General features: G+C 31.2%; 3 protein-coding genes across 4 annotated transcripts in view; 2 read left to right on the top strand and 1 right to left on the bottom strand.

Moving 5' to 3' along the window:
- The window catches only part of LOC145313806 (uncharacterized), a 180,890-nt gene that overhangs the window by 84,502 nt on the left and 69,168 nt on the right, over window positions 1–27,220 (top strand). The window lies entirely within an intron of this gene.
- LOC145313807 (glycogen [starch] synthase-like) overlaps window positions 1–27,220 on the bottom strand; it is a 144,689-nt gene that overhangs the window by 30,207 nt on the left and 87,262 nt on the right. The gene's annotated exons all lie outside the window — the stretch shown is intronic.
- On the top strand, window positions 11,224–21,508 carry LOC145313804 (zinc metalloproteinase nas-6-like). Its single transcript, XM_080153418.1, has 16 exons — window positions 11,224–11,341; window positions 12,002–12,090; window positions 12,609–12,665; window positions 13,213–13,276; window positions 13,581–13,707; window positions 14,572–14,596; window positions 15,123–15,205; window positions 15,951–16,101; window positions 16,599–16,662; window positions 17,212–17,359; window positions 17,953–18,057; window positions 18,265–18,368; window positions 18,778–18,868; window positions 19,165–19,260; window positions 19,870–19,962; window positions 21,019–21,508. The coding sequence occupies exons 1-16, from the start codon at window positions 11,334–11,336 to the stop codon at window positions 21,061–21,063; spliced, it is 1,350 nt and encodes a 449-aa protein (XP_080009544.1). The 5' UTR covers window positions 11,224–11,333; the 3' UTR covers window positions 21,064–21,508.

Below are 27,220 nucleotides of genomic sequence, written 5' to 3' on the forward strand. Positions count from 1 at the left end.
ATTTCAAAGTAAAATATAATAAAACTTAAACGATTTTTCTTGAATTATCAGTTGAAAATTTCATCAAACATGCAATTTAAGTGATGAAAATTTAATAAAATCATTTTTTGAATGTTTAGAATTACCAATTTTCTACATTTAAAACAAAATGTTAACAAAATTTAAAAACATTCTAATATATAACTTTAAAAATCAATAACATTTTATAAAATGATGTTTTAAAAAATAAATCATTAAAAGGTATTAAAATACATTTTAAGTTGCTTAAAATTAAAACGAGAATATCTTTTTACACTTTATTCTTTGTAACTAGCGGTTTCGCCCCTAGCCTCTAGGGGCTTTGCCCCAAGAGGTTTGATCAACCTAATTTTTTGTATTTTAGATTTAAAAAGAAAAAGTAAAAAAAAAATTTTTTTTTTTGGGGGGGGGTTATTTTTCATTTTTTGGGGGGTTGAGGGTGTCCCACTCCCCAAGAAAATAGCTTAAAACCATCACAGGACCAGTAGGTATATTCCCTGAAGAGTAGAGCCCAATCGGTTCAGTGGTTACTGAGATCTTAAGCTTCAGACGGACAGACAGACGGACAGACGGACAGACGGACAGACAGACGGACAGACATCGTTTTACTTTGTATTATAGATAGAGATTAATCGTCATTTGCTGAAAATGAAACATTTAATAAACTAATTGAATCTTTTTGTGACCATGTTTAAACTTTTTAATTTTTACACTAAGGTGTTTTTTAATGAAAATCTTTGTTAAATTCTCTTTTGCGACAAAAAAAGAAAGGGAATTTTTTACTATTTCTAGGTTATCTTATGTAATTTAAACTATATAATATGAAATAATTTTTAATTGTCTTTCTTTTGAGCCACAAAACACTGTAAAATGTAACATATATGCAAAAATAACAATTTTTTTAATGAATATTATAATATCCTTATATGACATTGCGTCAGAGCTTATTCTTTAGATCATATGTTCATGAAAAGTAGTCATAAACTTGGAGGGTTGCGCTATTTATTAGAATATTAAATAAACTTGAATGGTAAAAATATTAGCATAGCCTTTGTCAATTCAAATGCTTTAGGTATATCATTCGGAAAGTTAGTTAAAAAAGAGAGAATTTGCTGTGTATACTGTTGAAAGACTTTCAAAAATGTAAATTACAAAGCAATCCTAAAAGATCGGGTCGTAGGCGAGTCTTAGTGGGGGGTTTTCTGATAGCAAATATTGCGTTATTGGTATACAAGGTAAAAAAAAACATTTTAAAGAAATTCTTTAAATAAAACCCGACGTGTATTGGCAGTACAAACATCTTAATGCTAGCAGACATATGTTTATCAACATTTGCAGAAAACTATTTCCACAAGAAAAATTATTCAGGTTTCTACTTCACAATTTTAAATATTTCTTTCTGATAAAATGTTTGACATATATCGTATAATCATTTACCAAAAAAAATATTTTGATAATTTAGATTTCAGAGAAGATTAGTCCTTTCAAAAAACTAAGACGACATTTTGCATCTTCTGTCATGACATTTTAGAAAAAATATAAAAAAAAAAAAAAATTTAGTATGAAAACTATTTTCATCGATTTTTCTGAAGGTATTATCGTATTCTGTGGCTTTGTTATTATCATTTACTTACATTGAAAGTGCCAAACATTGTACCCTAACATATTCATTTAATAAAAAACCAACCGTGAATTGTTTCTTTTATCATTAGAAATATCTAGATCCCGTATAAGTAAATATTATTATTTTAGAATTTGACATATAAAGCATTTGTGTTTATGTGGGATAAACTAATGATTCATATAAAAAAGATAATGAATAATTAACATAGATAAGAAAGATAATGTACATATATACGCATGAGGCTATGGGGGAAGGTGGAGAATCGACCCTCCACTTTAAACTTTAGTTATAAAAAAAAAATTAAGGGGTTAAGGCCATTTTTTCCAAATGGAGGCAATTTTTCTTAGGAGGGTGGAGGTTGACTCCCTCAAATTGTTATAAACAATCTCTGGACCTTTGAGAAGCTTTCCTGTAAAGGTAAACCATATTGGTTCAGCAGTTGGTTTTTTTACAACTCGCACGATCACAGACAAACAAACACATATACACTCTGTTACTTTTAAATAAGGATATATTTATGTCATTCTAGAGTTTGAGATTTTGCAAGTAAGAATATCGAATTTGTAAACCATTTAACAAGGATAAAATGGTCCGAAACGGGTATTAATTTGATTTAACTAAAATAATAAATTAGCTAATAGAAAGAAAAGTTCTAAATAGAAATATTGATATTTCTTTTTTAATTTTTTTTTATTTTCATTCCTATTATATAAAGTTGTTAGGTTTTTCTGAAGTTTTAGATGCAAGTAACTACTGAACTGATTGAGTTCTCCTGTTTTAGGGAAGCTTTACATAGGTCCCAGGATGGATATCTTATTTTTATATTTAAATCTAGGGATTGTTTGGGCTATTTTACTGCCCCCCATCTTACTACTTTGATTATAGAGAACCATAAATTCTAGGGGCGCAACCGGTTGTTATGCATAAGTTACAAAAATTAAAGGAAAAAATTAACAAAACAAACAATGTACACAGGAAAGAAAAAAGTCCAGAATGACAAAGATCATGATATAAACCAAGAGTAGCAATGATTGCCAATTGGATTACGCGACAAATTTTTGCAAAATCAAATCAGACAAGATGATTCGCATGTTCTATGTCTGTTGCAATTATTGAGTTTAAGTGGTACACAATGTCAGATATATAGGGATTGGCCAATCGCAGACAAATTTTAAAATTTATGTTTAATCAACCAAAAAAATATATAAAGTAGTAAGGTTTTTTGGTCTGAAGCTAACTACTAAACTGATTGGGTTAGTTTAGGTAATCTTCACATAGGTTTTATTATGGCTTTAGGCTATTTAATTTTATGATTTAAGTCTCGGAATGGTTTCAACCTATTTTGCTAGCCCCGAGATGCTAGGGGCGCACCATTATTATATAAAGTAAGGTTTTTTTCGTCTGAAGCTAAAGATCTTAGAAAATTCTGGTTCCAAGTGTTTGTACTTCTTGAAGATGCTTAATAAATGTTATGTAGTCGTTTTAGGCTATTTTCCTGATCTCCCCGCCTTTCACTAGAGGCTAGGGAAGAAGCATCTATTACAATATAAAGCTACGACAAAGCACTTGTGATTAAGGAAGCATTACATTAATTATAAATTTGTGATTTACATTTTTCGAAGTTAAGTTTTCAAGCTCAGAATATATCGGAGGGATTTAGACGGACAACTCTTGAGTTTTAGCAACAATTCTTTTAGGCCTTTAAATACGATGAATATCCGCGGGATTAGAAGCGGTTTCCTCCAGCATACAGAAAATTAATGTAAAGCATCGTATTACAGACAATGTTACACGAATATTAGGATACAAGTTTTTGTTGTTGGTTTTATGGGGAGGGGAGGTATTAATTTCTAGTGGATATTTTTCTTGGTGCGGTTAAAAATGAGATATGTGTGTTTTTTTGTGAAAATTATCCTTATAAAAGATCGTTCACTTCATATTTAAACTTTTAATTATTTCATCTTTATTTGAAACGTGTCTATGTTTAATTTTAATTTGCCGTTTGTCTCTCAATTGCTGGGTAAGTAGCTTGCATGGAAAGTACCAAAACAAGCAAAACTTTGCTATCTTTTTACTTATCAATGGCTAAACTTCCTGTGAATGTTTTCTTCTTTGTTATTGAGAACAACTTCATATAGTTAGGGTATCCCACCTTTACTTTATAGTCTTTGACAATAATGATTTTGCTACTTATAAAATATATTTCCAATTTGGCTAAGGTAAGGTAAACTAGTTTTATATCTAAAAAGTCGTTGACTTGAATGGATTTTATACAGTCTCACCAGATTATCTTGTACTCTAATAAAGAGAAGCTTGTAGCTAGATAAAACTAAGATCAACCCCCCCCCCCCTCCTCCCCTTTACCTCATCCCCTCCTACTAAACTAACAAACTGACCAATAAATGATGTCCATATTAGTAACCTAAATTGACGACATATCATCTAATTACATTCTATATCCATCTTGACTTTTTACTTCTGTGCTATTTATGGATGATGCCATCTTTGATTTGTTACAAAACGTGGATTTTTTTATCTGTATACTTGCTATTTAACATAAATGTCGCCGGCTCGTTTCTACTGCGCTACTTATGTATGATGTCTTCTTTGTTTCGTTACAAAACGTGGATTTTTTTGTGTTGATATACTTGCCAACCTGTCCAAGTAAATGACTCACTTGATAAATGTTTAAAAGGGTGGTCGACAATGTAACAACCAATATGGCTTCGAAATCGATTAAAATGGACTGGAATAGAATTGCAAAATCATGTATACACAATTTTCCACAAATAATAAAACAAAAAGCATAAAATGATAGTTCAGGCTAACACAACTGGTTTTAATCTTATAATTTTTCATTTTAACATCTGCGGAAAGATGTCGAAGATACGGGATAAATAATTGTTCAAGTTCTATAAAATTTGAAACTGTTTTTATGTCAAAAGATGTAAGTGTGTATGTGATTGTGTTTCCGCAAAAAAAATCATATTGGCCGACAGATCGTTTCATAATGTTTCTAGACAGGTTTTAGGCTTTTTTTGACGGATGCGTTACTTTCACATATAGATGTGTTACCAATGAAAGAAAAATTCCCCCTACACCTAAAAAATCATTAAATGTCAACTCATCCTCTAGAGACTAGGGATGAAGCCACACGTTACCTTGAATTTTAGACAAAACAACAAAGTTTTGTCAAAATGACCATTGTTTTTACGCCAAGAATCAAAATAAATGCAAGTGAAGTGTTTGCGTGTGTGTGAGCGTTTTATTTTATGTGCGTGTGCTTTTTAAATTGTCGGGAAAAAAAGTTATTTAGTCACCGCTAAGCTGTGTAATGATGTGTTTATTTGTGATTAATTTAGTTTTATTTAAAGTTTAAGTTAGCGAATCTACTCTTCAAAACACTTCTGCCTGATAAATGGAAAGTTATTTTACTTTTAGGAAGAATGGGGGACATTGAAGTTATAATACGCTGGAACCCAAAGTTAAATAACTTGGTTATCGCATTCATTGCTTAACAACTTTGGGTACTTTTATTAAATTTTGATTAGTTAGCTCTAAACTTTAACCAACATTTACAAATAATTTTAATCTATATAGGGGGTTATAATGTTCATCTTCATCGGGCCTTTGTTTCAATTTATTGTCTATTGTCTTATCCCTGATAACTTTTTAAATTTGTGTAGGTTGCTCAGACTAGCCGTTTATGATATGTTAATTGAGATACATTTTAATATACACAGCCTTCTATTATAGTATGATTATATTTACTTGCGGTTCTTTAGGAACTTTAAAGAATGGTGGGGAGGGGGGTCGACACACCAGCTTAAATTTAAATTTTCTATATAAATTTAGGTTGTTGTACCTTGGACCTATAACAGAGAGTCATATTTGTTCAGCGGTTAGTGGAACAAATAGACAGAAAAAACAACTTTTTCTTTTACATGTCAATATAAGCATAGATGCATAGTCCGCTTAACTACCTGACCCAAGTGGTGGGGACCTTTTTGTATACTAGCAAACTGATTTTTGTCCTTTTGTAGCGACTCGGCTGTGTGCATATTTCAGAGTCTAATTACTGGTATTCAAAGACCCAATCGAAAGCCGGCAGAGTCCTCACATATAGCTTTTACCTCCTAAATTCTTTTACGTTAATTATATTACGATAATATTTTTCAAATTTTACAAATGATAAGTGATGTAGAATCCCTTTAAAAGGAGTAATATAATAATCGATATATTATTACTTGGATATTGCACCAGATTTTTATATCTATAATACAAAGTAGCTTGATGTCTGTCTGTCCGTCCGTCTGTCTGTCCCTTAAGATCTCGATTTCCACTGAACAGATTGGATTTTACTCTTCAGGGAGTATACCTACTGGTCATGTGGTGGTTTTAGGCTTTTTTCTTGAAGGGTTGGGACACCCACAACCCCCCCAAAATTAGGGGCACCTTCATTTTTATTCAAATTACCTCTTGTACTGTAATATAGTGATACTAGCAGCTAGTTAAAATAACAATACCTCCAATCCACCACCTTTACCCCATCCTCTCCCCTCCTATTGGATACACGAACTGACCAATAAATGAGATCCATAGTGGCTAGGTTAATTGACGTCAAATTTCACCTGACTACATATCCACGTGTATCTTATATCTATTGTATGATTGAATGTGTGATCACATAATATAGTGTGAACAATTAACACCTCATTAATAATAAAATTTGCTGGTCCAAGAACACTTTTATTCTTTGATATCACAGCGAATATATATCTAATCAATCTAAAATCATATTGTGATATTTCTATAATTAATACATCAGGAACCGCATAATTATAATTAGTTATCACATAACAGTAATTAGCAATTGTACTTTTAATTGGATTTGATAAATCTTATATAACCCGCTATTTGTCATGTAAGTGATGGTTGCGAATCTCGGCTCAACACATTTTTGAATAAGAATAAGGGACAAAAAAATGTATTTTCCTAAACAAGTAGAGTAATAAATACAATGTAATTCGGAAAGTAATTTGAAAAGTTTTTAGGAGGTTTACTTAAGAGGTTAGTCGTTTAGGACGTTTGTCGTTTAGGAGGTTTGTCGGATTAGGACTTTTGTCGCATTAGGACGTTTGTCGTAGTAGGACGTTTGTCGGTGTACCTGTAATTCTATTTGAATTATCAAGAATGGCTGCTAATCTGCGTCAACTCACAGCTTACCTCAAAAGGGGTGCAGTGGTTATAACCCTGTCGGGTTTGTTCCCGGCTACACAAGAAGATCCATAAAAATACATAAAATTGTACATATATTTATTCTATTTCCTATTTTATTTCTTTGTGTGTTAATAAAAATCTAATCCAATTTTTTCCTGAATTAATACACAATTCAGGGAAGCTTTATAAAAGTCTAGGGTTGGTTTTAGGCTGTTTTCTAGAGGCTGGGGGAGAAGCAATTAGTAATAGACAAAGAACACTTATCCTTGTTAAATTTTTATCATATCCTTGTTCTTGTGGTAATGTACTTTTTATCAAGGGTGGAGGTAACTGGACTTAGTTTATCAAAAATCAGCCATGTGACGTCATAAAAATGAGGGATTACCCATTTCTTTTTTAGGGGTTTCCTTTCTCACTTCTCCTCTCATCTCCCTCATTTTTGTGCCGTCACATGGCTGATTTTTGAGACACTTTGTCCAGTTACGAAGGGAGGGGTATATTGGATTGTAAAACACAGTGGTGGCAATTGGGTACTCATCTTGAATTCTGATTGGTTTGTTGCAAACTAGTAGTGTCTTAACTTTCCAACAAATAATTTAACCTACAGAAGGAGTAACTGTGTTGATCAATCATTAATTTATTGTCCGTTGTTCTATCTCTTTAGATCCCTGACTGTTCATGTTTGCATAAAACGTTGTTGTGGTTGATATCTGAGTCATTAAATTTATCTCCTTGAAATTAAATGGAAAATAGGTCTGACATTAGAATGATAAAGTTTTCCCCCAGGGATAAGGGGACGATCTTCAGACCAACCATGTAGGCATTGTATTTAAATGGGAAGGTAAGAAAATAGTCTACAACCATCCAGGGACCAATGTGAAGACTCCCTTAATAGGCGAACTCAATCAGTTCAGTAATTATTGAAATCTAAAGCTACAGACAAGAATAGCCTTATTTCTTTATATAATAGGATGTAAGTTAGAGCAAAATAAGTCCACTCATCTAAATTTGTCTTTTTGTACAACTCGGGTATAAATCAATTGATAAACATTTATTTCAAATTAAAAAGAGGTGACAATAGAAAATAAAAATATAGATGTATGTATAATTTTAGAGAATTTAAAAAAGGGTTCTTTTGTTCAAGTGTAGACTTTTTGATAAATTTATTTGGCAATAATTCATGTAATTTTTCAAATGCGAAGCTTTTCTATAATTAGAGTAGTTCCGTCCGTCCGTCCGTAACTGATAGCTCTTATAGTAAATAAAGGTATGTTATATTTTTTATTTCAAACTTAGCATGATTATATTTTTAGCAGTTAGGTACAAATTAGAAAGGGTAGCAACTCTATAGTCACAACCAGAAAGTCAGTATGTCAAATTATATCATGTTGATTAATAAGCAATTTTAGGAATTTGCTTTGTTTTGCAAGAATTTGCTATGTTTTGCAAAAATTTGCTATGTTTTGCAAGAATTTGCTATGTTTTGCAAGAATTTGCTATGTTTTGCAAGAATTTGCTATGTTTTGCAAGAATTTGCTATGTGAAGGACAGAAAAGCTAAGTTTTGCAATGTTTTGCTATGTGATGGACCAAAAATCTATTTTATGCAAGATTTTGCTATGTGATGGACCAAAAAGCTATGTTTTGCAATATTTTGCTATAATAAGGACAGAAAAGCTAAGTTTTGCAATATTTTGCTATGTGATGGACCAAAAACCAATTTTATGCAAGATTTTGCTATGTGAAGGACCAAAAAGCTAGGTTTTGTGAGGTGAAGGGAGGTTACTTATGTCCTCAAGCTTGCAAAATCTTTGTTAAGGGAGGCAATTTATGCCCTTCATCTAACAAATTCTCACTTAAGGAAGGCTACTTATGTCCTTCCTAGGAAGGTGACTTCTGTCCTAATTAAGGAATGACTTTGTTTTCTTTCCATGATCCCAATTTTTATATTATCCTGTTTTTTGTAATATGGATTTCTTGGACGATTAGGCACAATTTTAATAACGAAGCATCTCTATAATCAAATTTAAAAATAAAAGTATGAATATTGTTTGTATTAAACATCCTTTATTCAGGTATTTTGGGATACATTTATACGGAATTTTTTTCAGACTTCTAAATTATTTTTCTACTTTATATTTGTTAATGATTCTTTTAAACTTCGCTTTCGTTGGTGTTGTCATTCTTGTTTTATGTAACACACACAGTTAATTACATTGTTGGTAATGATTAATTAGGTTAGAATTAACAGTATAGTTTTTTTATCACACATAAATCATATATGAGTTCTTTTGTAATTTGAATTTTATGTAATTTTCTAGTTTTTGACTGCCCGATTGTACATAAAGAGAGAACTGATTTTCTCAGCCGCTATTTGAGATAGGCAGCTAATATTTTTCATGAATTCCCTATATCAACGACTTTTTATAACTATGTCCTTCAGTCAATCTGTAATGTGAAATTTTAGTATAAATATTTATTAATTACTCCAGCTGCTGAATTATTTTTTTTTAAAATTCCTTTGACCAATGACCAACTTTTGTATAACTTTTGTTTTTTGTTTGTCTGTCGGTAATGCAATGAGAGTCATGTGTTTGGTCGAAAGTAAAACCTCAATACTTTTAAATAGTTTGAGATATCTACTTTTTCAAAATTTAAAAATATCACCCTTTTAAAAGTAACAGGATCTATATGTATGTGTGACTGTCTTTCTGTACCGAAGGCTTTCCTTAACCGATGGACCGATATATTTCTCCATTACAATGTAGCCTCTCTTGGGTTCTGCAAATGTTTATAACTATTTTATTTTTGAGGAAGATTACCACCATCCTCCCAAGAGGAATTATCCAAATAACCTCCAAGTAATGAGTACTATGTAGTTAAAGTAAAGTTAGGAAATAGCAAGAACTAAGGATGAAAGTTTATTGCTTTTTATCTGAAGATCATGACCTTTAACGGATATAATAACTTGTAGCAAAAAGGTATAGAAATGACAGCTTTATTGTTATTTTATCCATGACACACATATTTTTCATATAAAACAATTAGAATTTCGTAATGGAAATAATCTGATATTAATATCCTTATTGGTTTGAATAAGCCCCTATTTTATTAGGGAAGCTACTCCATAATTTATTTTGGCCTGTCCGCCCTTTATTCAAGCGGTATGTCAGTCCGTTGTGGGGAAAATGTGATTTTTTTGAACTTTTGGGTGCTGATTCCATGTACCAATCAGCACTCAATATATAATTTACTTTGTCCATCTGTCTGTCGCTCATGCTACAAAAATCAAAGATACTAATACGTTTCGTGACTTTTTTATATGAATCACCCAGCAATTAACTTTGACTAACATGGATATTTTTGCTTAGCTACTTATAAATGTTGTTATCCTTGTGTGTATATATTTGAAAAAAACTCTATTCTTTAATTTTCTCGTATTCATTCGAATCCAGTGCAGTGGATAGAAACCGGTTCTTATCCATACGAAAAGACTATGTCTAGCATTATTATATAAATATAAAAATGTACAATCATAAGATTAAAACTAGTTTTTTTAGCCCCTGGTTTTTATCTTATAAGTGTATATTCTATATCCGCGGAAAGCCGTTTATAATACTATTATAATAACTATTATCGAATTTCCCAAGTAATAAGAAATTTCAGAAAAATTTTTCGGGGGGTGGATAAAACTTTTATTTTAAAGGTACTAAATAATTATAAATAAGTAATTATGCTTTCTATATCCTAAATTCTTGTACTATATGTATCAGAATAAGTTCTGAAAATAATAAAATCAAACAGTGTGTCTGTATGTGTATTTTTACTCATCAACTTTTTAAAGTTAAAGATTCTATTTTTTATGTAAATATATTCTTAATTTGTTAAAAGTGAAGGATTTTCTTTTACTCTTATTACTTCTTATTTATTTTCTAGAAATTAAATGTTATTTTCTATTTAAATAGCGAAGCAACTGTATCAATTTTTGTCTCTTGTCTGTTTGTCCTTATCACTGTCTATCTGTATTCTGTAATGCTAACCTGGTTTAATTTTTTGTAAGTGCTTTTCGTAACTTCCAAACACCTCAATATCTATAACTTGACCTAGTTTTGCTTTTAATTTCAACACCGTGTCATAACTAATGACTTTAAATGATTCCTGCTTTTGTAGAGTAACGGCAATGCCTAGACTGGAAACAGGTTTATTTCACTACCATACACAATTAGGACTTTCAGACAAAGGTTGTATAATAGTTGTCTGAATGACGTTTGACCATACAGTCATGCCCTCACATCATTCCTATATAGTCTGTCATAAATATTATCCGAAAATACATAAATCCTCCAAAACTATAAACATTACAGGACTAGATAATTGATTAGGATGAATAAGATGCTGGTTGTTACGTCGACATACACACAGATATAAGAAGCAAATCAGAACTCAGTACAGCCGCAGTTACACATACCAGTATGAATTGGTAAGATTATACATTGATAGATAGATAGAAATTAATTCGATAGTTAATAAGAGATTAAAAAACATATTATATTATAGGCGTAATTAGTAAAAATTGGTAAGGATATACAGGTTATCAAAAGATACATATAAAGTTATAAATTAAGTAGATTGATAGTTAATTACATAGAAATTATAGAGATAAATAGATATAAGTAAGGTTACTATTTTACACAATAAATAGGTATGTTGAACAAAAATAGATTTATATATATTTTAGATGGATAAAATTATTTTAATATAAGCTATAGATATATTTTTATCAGATAAATATTTTATGTAATAGGTAATAAAACTGAGATATTTTAGGATATATTGTAATAAATGCCAATAACACACACGTTGAAAAAGTCAAATTGTGCTAAATTTAATTTTAATGTTTCATTTAGCACCTAAGTATTAGTGTCTAACTTTTTGTCTTTGTGACGTAACAAAAATCGAAGGATGAGAGGGGAGGTGGGAAAGGAAAAAAAAGAGAGATGGATTTTTGTTACGTCACGAAGATAAAAAGTTAGACACTATTACTAGGTTCTTTCATTTAGTGTAATATGAAAAATAGAGTAGAAGTATTTATCTGTCTATAATACGATGCGATGAATAACTATATATTGTTTATTTATAGGCAAATATTTTTATTGTTGTTCCTTCCCGCACTGGCATTTGCCAAGACAGAAGCAAGAAATGGCGGCAACTTCAACATCAATGATTTAGGTAAATATTTGGTAAATCAGTTAATTCTTATACTAAAGTTACAGGATTTCTGTTTGTCTGTGTTTTTGTGTGTTTGTATGTTTGTCCGAAGGATTTCGCTAACCACTGAACCGATCTGGTTCACTTAAACAGTGTAGCTTCTCATAGGTCCCGGAGAGGTTTACAACTATTTTGGGGTAGGGTGCCACCACCATCCCAAGAGAAATCACAAAAAATCGAGAGAAAAAAATTAAATATTCGTAGACTTATCTAGTAGAGACTTAGCGCAACATATGATAGGTATCGTAGAGACTTGAACAAAAAAACAATAGTTTTAAATAACAGTACGGCTTAGTACTGGTTCTAATCCAGCGGGTATTAATCGGTCTCAAGGCCATACTGGAAATAAATATTATTATCTCATTTTAAAGTTAAATATTCGATTTTATTCCTTAAAATTTCTGATTACTTAATTCTGTAAAAACTGTTAAATATTCTTGTCACTCTACTTTTGTATCTAATTTTATGTAAAATTTTAGTTGATTGGGATTCCATAAAAGTGCCAAATTCTGCTGATAATAATAACGCCATAGCAGGTAATCTCAAAACACGTTTTTCCAGAGAGGGAGGGAAACATCGGACTGTAAATTATAATGGTACCCAATGTTATATAAAAGTGTTTTTTAACTGTTTGGCATACGGACTTCATTGGGATGTACAAACCAATTTAGAATCCAAACTTTTCACCATTAATTTTAATGTAAGAAGGGATAATTTTGTTTATTGTAATTGAAGGTGTACATTATTTATAGTCCATTGGCTTATCCCGTAAGATCTCTACGCTTTTTCATCAAAGATTTTTTAAGATCTAACTTTTCAAATAATGGTTCCCAACATATTTATGTGATTTTTTCATTTATGTTCGTGTATGTCATCATTAGAATGGCGTTGATATATGATAAATATAATAAGCATTAGCTGGGATTTGTGGCTAGATAATTTCTACCCACACCAAAAAACCTTATTCTGTGGACATTTTAATACCTATTTAACAAAAATTGTGTCCAAAATGCACCAGTAAAAATTTTAAGATGAAACCTCCAGTTTTTACTGGTTTAGTACACTTATCATTTATTTGTACAGGTTCCAATGATGAACTGGCTTCTAATGACATCCCTGCTTCTCCCCTTGACCCCGAGGATTTTAGGTAGGTTAAAATTGATTATTTTACATGAGGTGTAATAAACAATGCAAAGGCTGTTACATCCAAAGTAGCATTCCAAAAAAGTTTTTAAAACATATCACTTGCGGTTGCGCTCGTAGCATCTGGGAGATTATGTATTCGAAGGGGTTGGGAGTGTATAAAATAGCCTAAAACCATCCTCTAACCCATAACTCCATCCCTTCACCACCTTCTGGATGACAATAAATGATGTTTATTTAGCAAGCTAAATTGACAACAAATTTTCCTCTGTCAACATATCCACGTATTCTATATCCATTTTTTGCAGAGCATCAGATTATGTGGAAGACGACATGTTCTCCAACTTTGAGGAGGATCCAATTGAGAGTGCTGGACTCTTTGAGGGAGATATTGATAATGTCTCTATGGATGATCTCCAGTCAACAGATACGAGGGTAAGTCAGTTTTCTGAAATTATATCTTTATACTGAATCATATGAAAAAGGGGTATCGCTATATTTTAAACCAAATCATGACTGTGAAGTCATGACTCGAAGGAAATTAATAAATATTCATAAGAGGTAATTTTCGGATGTCTATGGCCAATAGACAGCAACTTTATTATTGACCAATTTTTTCTTAGAAATTATATTCTAATAGTGACTTTGTAATCATTAACAGTAAAAAGTTAGCCCTTTTTGGGCGAGGGAGTTCAGAAATATAGCCTAAAACCACCCCAAGACGTTTTAAAGCTTCTCTGAAAAGTACAAACCAATCAAAATAACGATTTACGAGATCTTTAGCTTCAGACATGAAAAAACTAACTACCTTAAATTATTGGATATCCAATTAAATTCAAGTCATATTCTTACAGATGGACAGACATACTTTTCTTAGAGAAGCTATGCATCTTCTAAGAGGAAAAGGATATTATTCTTGGGTGGCCAACTGATTACAATTTAATTATTTGCAATTTTTATCGCAAGACAAATTACATGCATCGAAATATCAGCGCTACTTTCATAGTTAAAAGCAGTAATTAATCGTGTTTGTTTGTGTGCTGATAACACCAATGAGATATAAATTACTTAAAGACAGCGCAACTATTCTATGAGTAGGATCTTATTGTTGTTTACATATCTCAATAACTTTGTTCAGATTATTCATCAAAAGGGCTAACTCTTTCTTCAAAAATATTTTTTAGCCATAACAATAATATTTATTTTCAAAATCTATTTCTAAATCCATTTACATATGTTAAGATTTTTTTATATGAAATACAAGCTAAACAATATGTAAATAATCTATTATTTTTTTAGAATGCTATCAGAGACTCCTGGCGCAAGGAAAATAAACTAATTTTATTCAATTATTCATCCTTCCATTCATTTTAGAGACTATTATGAAAGGGAGTACAAGAAAATTGATGTAAAGATGGTGATTTCCCACCCCTCCCAAATTAGAATTTTACTTCGAAAAAAAAATTGGGGTGTTAAATATTTTTCTCGTATTCATTCGAATCCGGTGGATAGGAACCGGTTCTCATCCATACGAAAAAACTATGTCTAGCATCGTATTATATCCAGTTTTCTACGAATATAGAAATGTACAATCATAAGATTAAAACCAGTTTTTTTAGCCGGTGCCTCCGGCACCTCGGGGCTAAAAAACTAGTTTTAATCTTAATTGTACATTCTATATCCGCGGAAAGTCGTTTATAATACGATACGAGAAATAACTATTCCTCCTTTAATTTGATGGTTTCGACGTCCTTATTTAACATAGTACTTTACTACCCTCTCCCAACATTTTTTTAGACAGATATTTTGACATGTACATAAGTTTTAAAATTGGTTATCTGTTGGTTGTTAGTGGCCTGGAGCTGTTATTCCCTACCTAATCTCTTCTCAATTTTCACAATATGAAAGATCAGTTATTGCTAAGGCTATGAAGGTAATAAATGTATAAGTATAGATTTATAACCCAGAAAACTACCAATTAGTTGGGACCTTTTTCGTCTGCTAGCAAATAGCGCTCTGCTATTTTGTAGTGACTTGGCTGACTCGATATTTCCGATGGTGATATTCGTCATTCAAAAACCCAATTAAAAGTCGGCATAGGTTCCCCCCCCCCCCCCCTGGGTAGAGTTACTTATAGCTCGTGCCCCCTCTATTATTTTACTTTAATATGAAGGTAATGTTCTTATAGGACAGTAAATTAGTCTAAATACTCTCCAAAACCAACCCGAGACCATTGGGTAGCTTTCCTAAAATGTATAACTCAATTAGATTTTTACTTCTTAATTTTGTAATGGATGTACCCATTTTATGGAATACAGATAAAAATTCAAGTGCGATATACTTACAATTTTTTCAAAAACTTTAAGTCTAAAAAATATAAAACACAAAGCATCTAGATTTTAGGGGGTAGGATTTATTAAATAAAATGTGTAGGAAAATACAAATGGCATAATTTTAAACTAATGAATATTTCATGTTCTCTAATAAAGTGTAGTTTGCAGCGGGCTAAAATAAGGATCCTCGCATTCCCTACTGGATGAACGAACTGACCAATAAACGAGTTCAATGTAAGCAAGCTAAATTAACGACAACTTTTTCACTTATTATAATATATACATATATTCTACATTCATTTTTACACTGTACTAATTTTATTTATTAAAACAATCCATATTTAGAACTACCACGACAAGACCTGTATCAGGTTCAAGCCCCGCACCTCAGAGACTGCGTACATCCACATTATGAAGGGAAGTGGTTGCAGCTCCTCTGTGGGCAGAACTGGATCTTCACAGTCGGTTTCTCTTGGCAATGGTTGTGTCTACACAGGTATACAAACCTCCAACTGTAACCAACAACTCTAGACAGCTTTTCGCGGATATTAAAATTAAAAATTATAGTATTAAAACCAGTTTTAATGTTTTTCTTTGATATCGTGGAAAATTGTCTGTACTACAATAATATATATGATTTTTCATTATGGATGAGAACCGGTTCTAATCCAGCGGATATTAATCCGTTTCGAAGCCATACTGGTAAAAAAAACATTCTCCAGTTTTAGCAGATTCTTAGGGAATGTTCTAATTTTTAACTTACCATCACATAAAGAATAACAACCAGAAATAGCATCAAACTTGTGTTAGTAAATAAAAGACTTTTATGAAAAACAAATTATTGTCAGCCTAGCCATTTAAGAGGATATAAGTAACAAACATGGATAATATTGCAATAACAAAATTGAGTTAACTCAAAAAAATCTTTTAAAATATATACCTAGATGTTTCTTTCACAAATTACAAATTGTTTTAAAATTTAATTTTTCTAAGGTATTGTTATGCACGAGCTTATGCACGCTGCAGGATTCTGGCATGAACAGTCAAGAGCAGACAGGTAACAATTTAACATAATTTTACCTTGTTATCGTAGGATTCATTATTCCAAAAATTAAATGAATAGGATAATCATATCATACAAAAAGTTGTAAAAAAAATCAGCATAAAAGGACGTACGGACTTTCTGGAAACATATATAGAGTTACTAAGCTTACAAAATTGTACCTAACTGTTATAAGAATCATTATTTAAAGTTTAAAATAAGATAATTTTAACATGTCTACAATAACGGAAAGAGCTATCCGTTACGGACGAGCCGAAATAATTAGTATATAAGCTTTCTTTTATAAAACATCAATTATATGAAAATTCTACGTCAATTTGAAAAAAATTAGATCATACTCAACAAACTACTTTGATTGCATGACCTTTATCTTGAAGTCCTAACTTTTAATGGTTATGAATGTACCAATTTCCATGCCATTTTATTCCCTCCTATTCTAACTATTAGTTTCGCATGCTGGACATTCCTTCCATTCTCTAGTATGACACGGTGTGGTCCAGACTCGGCAGCTTCTCTTTTAACCTTCGTTTTAAATATATTCAGAGACAGCCATATCCGTATAAACTGGAAGAACATCATCACTGGCATGGAGTACAACTTCTTGAAGTACGACCTCAACAAGATCGACCATCTGAAGGCGGAGTACGACACATGCTCTGTCATGCACTACGGAGCTTATGCTTTCAGCAAGGTTGGTAGCATTCAATTGCAGGGATCTTAAGGGGTAAGACAATAGCATATTAATTGATGTTCTTCCCCAATGATGAATCCAAAATTATACCTTCTATAGATTACAATTAGTGGTTGAAACGTTTGGTCACTTAGCTTAGTGAATTAAAAGTCCCCAAAGTTGTTAAAACAACAAATAAGAAAACGTTATAATTAATCTTCGGGAACTAGTGTAATAAATAGCTTAGTATCCCTCCCCTTCTGATTTAATAGCTATCATCATGTTTCATAATCATTTTCTAATGTACATGCCAATAAGATTCTGATCATAAGTAAAACAACCATCATCTTATTTAATAAATATAGTTACTTGTCATTAACTTATAGAGTAGATGGGTAGGGAAATTTTCACAAAAGATTTCAGAAACCTATCTTATATAGCTGTTGGTTAAATAATGTCTCCTCCCCCTGTAGAAGTTCAACTTTAAATTGCTGCTTAATGAACAGACAAATGGACTAAATGAGTTGTAATATAGATGCTCAATTTAATGGTCAGTGCTATCATCACAAAAAAAATAAAAATTGATATTTTTTAGAACCAAAAATACTTTTTAGGGTAGATCCCCAACCATCGAGGCTATCCGAGAGGGAGAATGCAAGCTTGGACAAAGAGAGGGCTTCTCTGATACAGATATCAGGAAATTGAATACTCTTTATGAGGTAACAAAATAAAATTGAAAATATACCTAGGTTGATATGTTTTCCAAATAAATCATTTTACTGGATGCCAATTGTTAATGATATTTTCACAAATAATAAAGCCATATTTCACATTTCCCCCATAGCGTTACTGACAGACAGACAAACAAAGTAAATTGTAGAGCACAATTGCAACTAATATAATTAATACTAATATTTCTATCCTAGTGCCGTGGTTATCCTCAAACAGGTGCTGGAGAGACTACAGTTACAAAGCCCACCCCCACCACTGCTAAACCCTGGGTCAAGCCCAAGTGCCAGGATCAAAACAAGTCAGTATTTCAATCTTATTTCTTGTAAAAACGGATAAAACAAAAGTCAAAAAGCTGTTCTACACCTTCCATAGAATAAAATTATTTGAGGGAAAATGGAGACTGCTAAATTGTAAAACCTATTTAATAATTGTCCTCAAAGAACTTCAGTCACTTGGGATAAGTTGAATATTATTTTTAGCAAAATGTCCTCTACCTCCTTTGTAAACGAACTAAACAAACTGTTTACATCTGTAATTTTTATCGACTACGAGACTACAAATTTTTCTTTTAAATGTTTAAGGTTTGCAATACAAATTTAAACTTATATTTTGGAAAGACTGCTAATAAACTGCAAGTAAATTGTCATATAAAATATATATAGGACTATTTTTTTAAGTATCCACTAATGATCCTAACTGTGTTACAGGTACTGTGCCACCTGGGCCAAGATGGATGAATGTAAGAAAAACCCGTCCTGGATGTTGGTGTACTGCCCAGTAGCCTGTGATCAATGTGGAGTAAGTTTTATCTAAAATTGATCAAGTAGAAATATATTCTAAGGATTCTACATGTAAATATTTTGAATAAAATACAACTTTAAGTATTCTTCATTGATAAAATAGGGAGAAAAATCGAAATCTTTTGGAATGATACATTTATACTTATAAAACAATGAAAATTAAAAAAAAATATAGCATAAATATAATTAATAATATACAAATTAATTATAATACATTCAAGTAGTAATATCACTGATAAGGTATGATAAAACTTTTAATTCATTCCTATTGCATTAAAAGTTGTATTCCTTTAGGTGAGCTGTGAAGACAACAATGTTTACTGTGATGAATGGGCCAAATTAGGAGAGTGCTCCAAGAATAGTGAATACATGAACATCTATTGTGCCAAAGTAAGTAATTTAAACCAGTGTTGGCAATACAGAGCATTCTGCACAAAATTTTATTAGGATTATGATGCATTGTCAAAACATTGGCAAATTAAAAACAGATGCGCATTCTAGAATGATCCTAGCTAAATATCCAAATTTTTAACCAAAAAACTGCTGATCATTCAATCCAAAATAAATTCAGATTTGGATTGCCATACCGGACACATAAGCCTAAAGAGACAAGAGATGATGGCTCGTTCTACTCCTCCCATTTTCTTGTAAAAAAAAAATTTGCCATTCCTCTCACATTTATTTTTTGGGTTGATCTTTTTTGTTCACAAAATTGCTTACTTTTATGACCAGTAGGTGTATTCTATTATATACAGAGCCCAATTGGTTCAGTGTTTATAATGATCATAAGACAGATATTGTTAAACTTAAGTTCTATGGTTGAGATATCTGTATAGATAGATTTGAATAATTCAAATAACCAATTTTTCTCTAATGATATTTTGTAATCATTTACTGTATAAACATTTACTGTTCCTTTCTAACCTACAAAAATTCATTAACTTAAAAATATTCAATGAAACTTTAAAGCACTAAATAGTAAATTAGATTGTTTTCTAGGCCTGCAAGCAATGTAAAGCTTCTGTTTGTGAGGATGAAAACACTTCCTGCTCTGGTTGGGCTGCCAAGGGGTACTGCAAGGAGAAATACAAGGTGTACTTTTATTTATCAAGGGTAACGCAAGGAGAAATACAAGGTGTACTTTTATTTATTAAGGGGTACTACAAGTAGAAATACAAGGTGTACTTTTTTATCAAAGGTTACTACAAGTAGAAATACAAGGTGTGCTTTTATTTATCAAGGGTAACGCAAGGAGATATACAAGGTGTACTTTTATTTATGAAGGGTTACTACAAGGAGAAATACAAGGAGTACTTTTATTTATTAAGAGGTACTGCAAGGAGAAGTACAAGAAATACTTCTACATTGTTTTTTTTTATGAGAACTTTTTTGAAAGCAAATTTACCCCACTTGTAGTTATCAGAATTTAATGATTAATGGCTTATTTTCTTCGTTTTTTAATGCAATTAATAGAACAACAAAAAATATTTTAGTTTTTATATAAAAAGTACAGTAAAATCTAAAATTCAAAACTTAGGTGTCAACATTTAAAAATGGTTTTAGCGCATTTTTCTTATGCTCAAATATTCAACCTTTTGCAAGAATGGCTGCTTAACACTTCAAAGTTGAGATATAGAGCTAAAAATGTATACAGATACCATTAGGGACATGTACTAGAACATATCAAAGTTTGAAGGTCATATCTCAACCAGGGAGGGAGTACTGGTCCCCCAAAGTCGACTACAGAAAATCCAATTTTTTTCTTGCAAAGGGTAGAAGATTTTTGCATAAGAAAAATACGCTAAAACCATTTTTAGATGTTTACACCTAAGTTTTGAATTTTAGATTTTACGGTACTTTTAAAAAAAAAACTGAAATATTTTTTTGGTGTTCTATTAATTGCATTAAAATACGAAGAAAATAAGCCATTAATCATTAAATTCTGATAACTATAAGTGGGGTAAAATTGCTTTCAAAAAAGTTCTCATAAAAAAAACACACTGTATTTTACAATTTTTTAAACAAAAAAATATCAAATGATCTGAACTCTCTAGTGGTTACTGCTTAGTTAGAACATTTTTACTAGGATAACAAAACAATTGAAAAAAATGTCTTATTCTTGAAATATAATTTTTAAATTGTTTTTAGGACTATATGTCACTCAGATGTAAGAAGTCTTGCAACCTCTGCTAACAAGTTATCACAAATGGAAATAGATGATGCTAAGAGTATAACTATTGCTATTACTATTTATGCAAACAGTACACAAACTTCTAGCAAATCTATCATAATTAACATTAACTTTAGAACAATTTTATTTCTCAATTTTCTCAAATTATTGGTTGTCCAAATTTGTATAATTTTCTTACTGATTCTAACAATGCAATTAGGCTTAGTCTTAACAATACTCTTCAACCCGGTGATTAAAAAGCCTTAATCCAGAAGAGATGAATAGACTTTAACAAAAACTAACCTATCCCTACAAATAGAGATTCTATTTTATTTGAGGAGACCTGTGTGTTTATTAATCTTATTATATATCCATTTATAATACCATTATATTGTAAACTGTACCTAATTATGTTGTCAAAATTGTTACCCATTATTACTATTATCAAATAAAGTTGTCAAATTGGCATTTCATTGTTACTGTTAAAAAAAATCCAAAAGCTGACAAAAAAATTGTAAACTGCACCAAAAAATCTGTGAAAGAAGTGATACTGTTTCAGTAATCTACGATTCTGGAGGCCTGTAGGTGCTCATAAGTTGGGGGGGGGGGTGACATTTTTGGGGAGGTTTTCTCTTGGGAGGTTGGTGTTATAGACCCTAAACAAAACATTTTGGTTATTTTACATATTCATTTACAATATGGAAGTATGTTTATGGCTACTATCAAAATACTTGAAAAAAATTATACATTTTTATTAATAGTTATTAATATTGTCAGCTCTCTTCTGGATAGAGAGAAGGTCTTCTATTTTTTGTTGAATATTTTCCTCAATATTGTCAGCTCTCATCTGGATAGTGAGGGGATCTTCTATTTCTTGTTGAATATTTTCCTCAATATTGTCAGCTCTTATCTGGATAGAGAGAGGATCTTCTATTTCTTGTTGAATATTTTCCTCAATATTGTCAGCTCTTATCTGGATAGTGAGGGGATCTTCTATTTCTTGTTGAATATTTTCCTCAATATTGTCAGCTCTTATCTGGATAGAGAGAGGATCTTCTATTTCTTGTTGAATATTTTCCTCAATATTGTCAGCTCTTATCTGGATAGAGAGAGGATCTTCTATTTCTTGTTGAATATTTTCCTCAATATTGTCAGCTCTTATCTGGATACAGAGAGGATCTTCTATTTCTTGTTGTATATTTTCCTCGATATTGTCAGCTCTCATCTGAATAGAGAGAGGATCTTCTATTTCTTGTTTAATATTTTCCTCAATATTGTCAGCTCTCATCTGGATACAGAGAGGATCTTCTATTTCTTTTTGGATATTTTCCTCAATATTGTCAGCTCTCATCTGAATAGAGAGAGGATCTTATATTTCTTGTTGAATATTTTCCTCAATATTGTCAGCTCTTATCTGGATACAGAGAGGATCTTCTATTTCTTGTTGTATATTTTCCTCGATATTGTCAGCTCTCATCTGGATAGAGAGAGGATCTTCTATTTCTTGTTTAATATTTTCCTCAATATTGTCAGCTCTTATCTGGATACAGAGAGGATCTTCTATTTCTTGTTGAATATTTTCCTCAATATTGTTAGCTCTTATCTGGATAGAGAGAGGATCTTCTATTTCTTGTTGAATATTTTCCTCGATATTGTCAGCTCTCATCTGAATAGAGAGAGGATCTTCTATTTCTTGTTTAATATTTTCCTCAATATTGCCAGCTCTTATCTGGATAGAGAGAGGATCTTCTATTTCTTGTTGAATATTTTCTTCAATATTGTCAGCTCTCATCTGAATAGAGAGAGGATCTTCTATTTCTTGTTGAATATTTTCCTTAATATTGTCAGCTCTCATCTGGCTAGAAAGAGGATCTTCATCAAATATTTCTTCTACTTTAATATAAAGTTCTTCATATTTAATAAAACTAATAGATACAGAAGGTGGACTTGTACCATTTCAGGTTTTCATCATCTCTAAATGTACAGGGGATTTATTATGCTTTGTTTATGCTGAAGTAGAAGTATAATGTTTATCACAATGTTTACATGAGTATGGCTTTGCACCATAATGGATCCTTTTATGTCTAGTCAAATTACTATTCTTGGAGAAAAACTTTTCACATTGACCATATGTGAATTGCTTCTCACCAGTATGGATCCTTTTCTGTCTAGTCAACTCACCACTTTGTTAAATGTTTTTCATATTAATCACATGAAATTGTTTTTTTCACCATTATGGATTCTGTAACGATGTGTCAACTGACAATTCTAAGTAAATATCTTTTTACTACATTGATCACAAGAGTTTAAATTTACACTCCAAAGTCAGCTCCCTGCCACGCAAAAACATACATCAAGAGTGTATAAATATGTAAAGCTTGCATGGATAATATTGACATGCTTGCTAAAAAATCAGCATATCATATGCTTTTTCATGTGAGTAGTAAAACTTGGATCTCAAATGCTGAGCTTTTGGAGCGCAGTGATATGTCAGACATCAAACTGACAATAAATCAGAGAAAATGGAGATGGTTTGGGCACACTCTAAGGAAAGGGCATGATAGTGTAACCAATCAAGCCTTAACTTGGAACCACTTCACGGAAAAGAGAAAACCAGGTGGACCAAAAACAACCTGGAGAAGGGAATTCCTGGATGAACTGAAAGATGATGAGAACCATTGTGCGTGGCCTATGCTCTGAAAAGAAGAGATAAATGACGATGACTGAGTAAAACTTGGAGTGATGAGTCAAATTTATGATGATAGGTAAACAAATTTCAAAAACAGAATACATTTGTGAGAAAAGGGAAACTAATACATAATACATCTAAAACCATAGTTTATTTATGCTACTTGACAATGTAACCTAATTCAATAACAAAAGGTGAAAATTATCTTTGGGGTATCGTTATTTTAGCCGGCTGAAAGTATCAAATTATTAGAAAATCTAGTGCAATATCCAAGTGATTATATATCTATTTTAAGTTTAGACATTATGTTGACAATACAACTGAATTAATAATAGAAACCATTATCTACCTAAATTGCTGTTCAAATTATGATAAGATTAAATCAGTGGCCTAGATTTTGATAATAATTATTTAAAAGTAAGAACTTTCAAAGGTGAAGTAAATTCTAAAATACCACCAATCTATTAATTGCTTAGATTTTTTCTCAACATGTCAACGTTTATTATTTAAGTTTGACCCAAAGCCCTCCCACCCCCTCATATAATGTACACACTATTCAACTTGCTTTACATATAATAAGTAGTAAAATGGGCTAGCCTTACATGCAAAATTAAAACAATTTCAAAATTGACCCAAATTAAATAGAATTAGCAACTCAGCAAAAAGTAAAATTGTAACATATTTGTCATATGTGTCATATAAAATTTATTTGTAATATCTTGTTTCAGTTTTTGTTTTTACATAAACAACCTTAATTATATTTATGCTACGTCTGACAAACTATTATGACTAGTTGTTTTGACGGCTAGTTACCAAAAATTTTAACCGCAGTCGCTATTTTTTTGAGTCGTCTTTACTTCCAACAACTTTTTTCAGCACTGTTTTGTTGAAGAAATCTTAGAATAAGTGAAAAATCCGTAAATATTTATTTCTTTAAATAAATAGTTTCAATGTGTGGATTTTTTGGAAAGATTTTGTGATTTTATGTTTTTGAGAGATTTGGTGATTATTTTCTTTAACGAAGTTTCGTGAATAAATTTCCAATGGTTATTGTGAAAACTATTTGAAGTTACATTTTACAACGTTTATATGGCCCAAATACGCAGTTTATGTTTTAGAAAACTTTGTTTCATCTATCTTAGAGCCATCTAGAATCCTTATAAAATTAAGTTAATTTTTAAATGTGGGCCTAAAAAAAAATTTAAAATTCTTAATCCTTGTTTATTCCTAAACTTATAGACAGACTTGATTGTTTTTTTTATGGAATGTTTTATGCCATTTAGAGGTTTTAGGATATTATGTAACAGCAACCAATCTTAAAAACACAGTCCCTAGGCTAAGGACGAAACTGCTTTCCTACAAATAAGTAAAATTATGTCTGTATGGAGATTAAGATCACGGTAATTGCATAACTAATTTGTCTACACGATCATGGAAATATATACCTCGAGTATAGAACAGCCAAAATTTACTTTACAAAAACATATATTTGCAGGAATCTTCTTTAGCTCTAGGAGTGAAAAACAAACAAAAAAAGATCACAACAATTACTGGTCCAATTGTCATTTTTAAAGTTTATTTGAGAATTTTTCCAGAATAAAAAAATGTTTGTCAAATGTTTATTTGCCTTGAACTTTTTGTCCCAAAGGCTTAGTATTCAGTGCAGAGAAATCATTCATAACACAATGGATTTATTATTATTGGATCTTACACCAGATTATCATTTACCATAATAAAGGGAAACCTGTAGGGGGCTATAATAACGATCCCCAATCTCCACCTACTTTCCCCATCCCCTCCCCTCCAACTGGATCAACGAATGGACCAATAAATGACAGTGGATCTCGCAACAATTTTTCCTCTTTCATAATATCCACGTATATTCTTCACCCATTCATAACATTTAAATGTATTTTATGCCCCTGATTAAGAATTGCAAAATAAAGTTTCAAAACTATTCACTTCAAGTAAACATTCATGATACAATTATTTTATCAAAAAGAAAGATCTTGATAACAGTTAAACCGATTTCACCTATTCGAAATCATTAAAAATGTCATCTTTTTTGGGGGAAGAGTATGACATCCATCCCAATAGAAATAACATGCCTAAAATTTTCTACCAAACATTTTTCTGTCAGAAAATAGAAAATGATATTGGACCGTATTAAATCCATCCAATAACAAAAAATTGCGGAAAAGTTTCATACAAATGAATAGGATATACATGGATGTATTGAGAGGGGAAATTTGTCGGCCAGGTAAAGAGGATGGATGGGGGTATTTTTATTTTAGCTAGCTGCGAGCATCACCTTATTTAAATTTTAAGTACATTAAATTCTGGTGCAACATTCAAGTAATAATATAACGATTTTTATACATATTTATAATAAACATATTGGCAATGTGATTCTAATTCAATAAAAATATTTATGTCTGAAATATATTTTTTAGTAGCGAAGCTACTCTATAATTCGAAATGTCCGTATGTCTTAGTTTGGGGGAAACGTGATTTTCTCGGCTCTTTTAAAGGACAAAAGGCTGAAATTTTTTGACAACATTCCCATTATTAAGGAGCACAATTAACTATAAAACATCAATGGCGGTTGGACCGCCTTTAGCAAGTTTTAGGCTATTTTCTATTTTTCACATTTTTCTCCATATCTTTGGTGTTTATGGTCTGATTTCCAAAATTTTTCAGTATCAAAATAATTTTTCCCATTGTTATGAGCATCTTTTATGTAATTTACTTTGACCGTCATCATTATACAAAAAATGTGTTTATTTCTCCAATAAATCTATTCTTGATTTTAATAAATACTAATACAATTTAAATCTACTTGTACGTATTCCCATCCATGATTTTTTGTGCTTCGCTACTTATGGATGATGTCATCTTTGTTTTTTATCGAAAAAAAGAAATTATAACCTATCAGACACCATTCATATCATTCAAAGAAAAAAAATTACTTTGCATTTTATGAAAACGTAACTTACATATGTAGTTAGTTTAATCACACTTAATACATTTAAAAAATTTGATTGGTCATAACTACTTAATAATTCACCTGTTGCGCTGCCTCTATTCTTAGGATAGGGAGAAGGAGTTCAAAGAAGTGACGTGTAGTAATAATAAGAATAAACAGCTAAATATTCTAATAAAGTGTATTAATTCAAAGACAGATTAAACATACAAAATAGATATTAATTATTATAACAAGGTTAACACTTTTAGGTCCGTGCCGAATCGCAGAGCAAAGACTTGCTCCAAGATAGGTGACACAAGAACTAAAAGTTAATATATAAAATACATACAATGCTCTCAAGGCAGGGAGGAAGGGACTATACATCACATTTCTCCCCGGCTTTAATATGAACATAAATTTTGAAACTGTAACATTACATGTTGAATATAACAATATGTTTATTACATGTTATTCATCAAATATGGTATAGGTAGCATTAAATGCTTATCAACTGAATAATGATTGA

The sequence above is a fragment of the Acartia tonsa genome, chromosome 3, assembly GCF_053477335.1.
Source record: "Acartia tonsa isolate MP-2025a chromosome 3, ASM5347733v1, whole genome shotgun sequence".
Lineage (NCBI taxonomy): Eukaryota > Metazoa > Arthropoda > Copepoda > Calanoida > Acartiidae > Acartia > Acartia tonsa.

Bases quoted from the DNA above. Each gene is read 5' to 3' on its own strand.
- LOC145313804 (XM_080153418.1), top strand. The intron at 16,663-17,211 runs GTAACAATTTAA...AAATATATTCAG, and splicing joins GAACAGTCAAGAGCAGACAG to AGACAGCCATATCCGTATAA. The intron at 19,261-19,869 runs GTAAGTAATTTA...ATTGTTTTCTAG, and splicing joins TGAACATCTATTGTGCCAAA to GCCTGCAAGCAATGTAAAGC.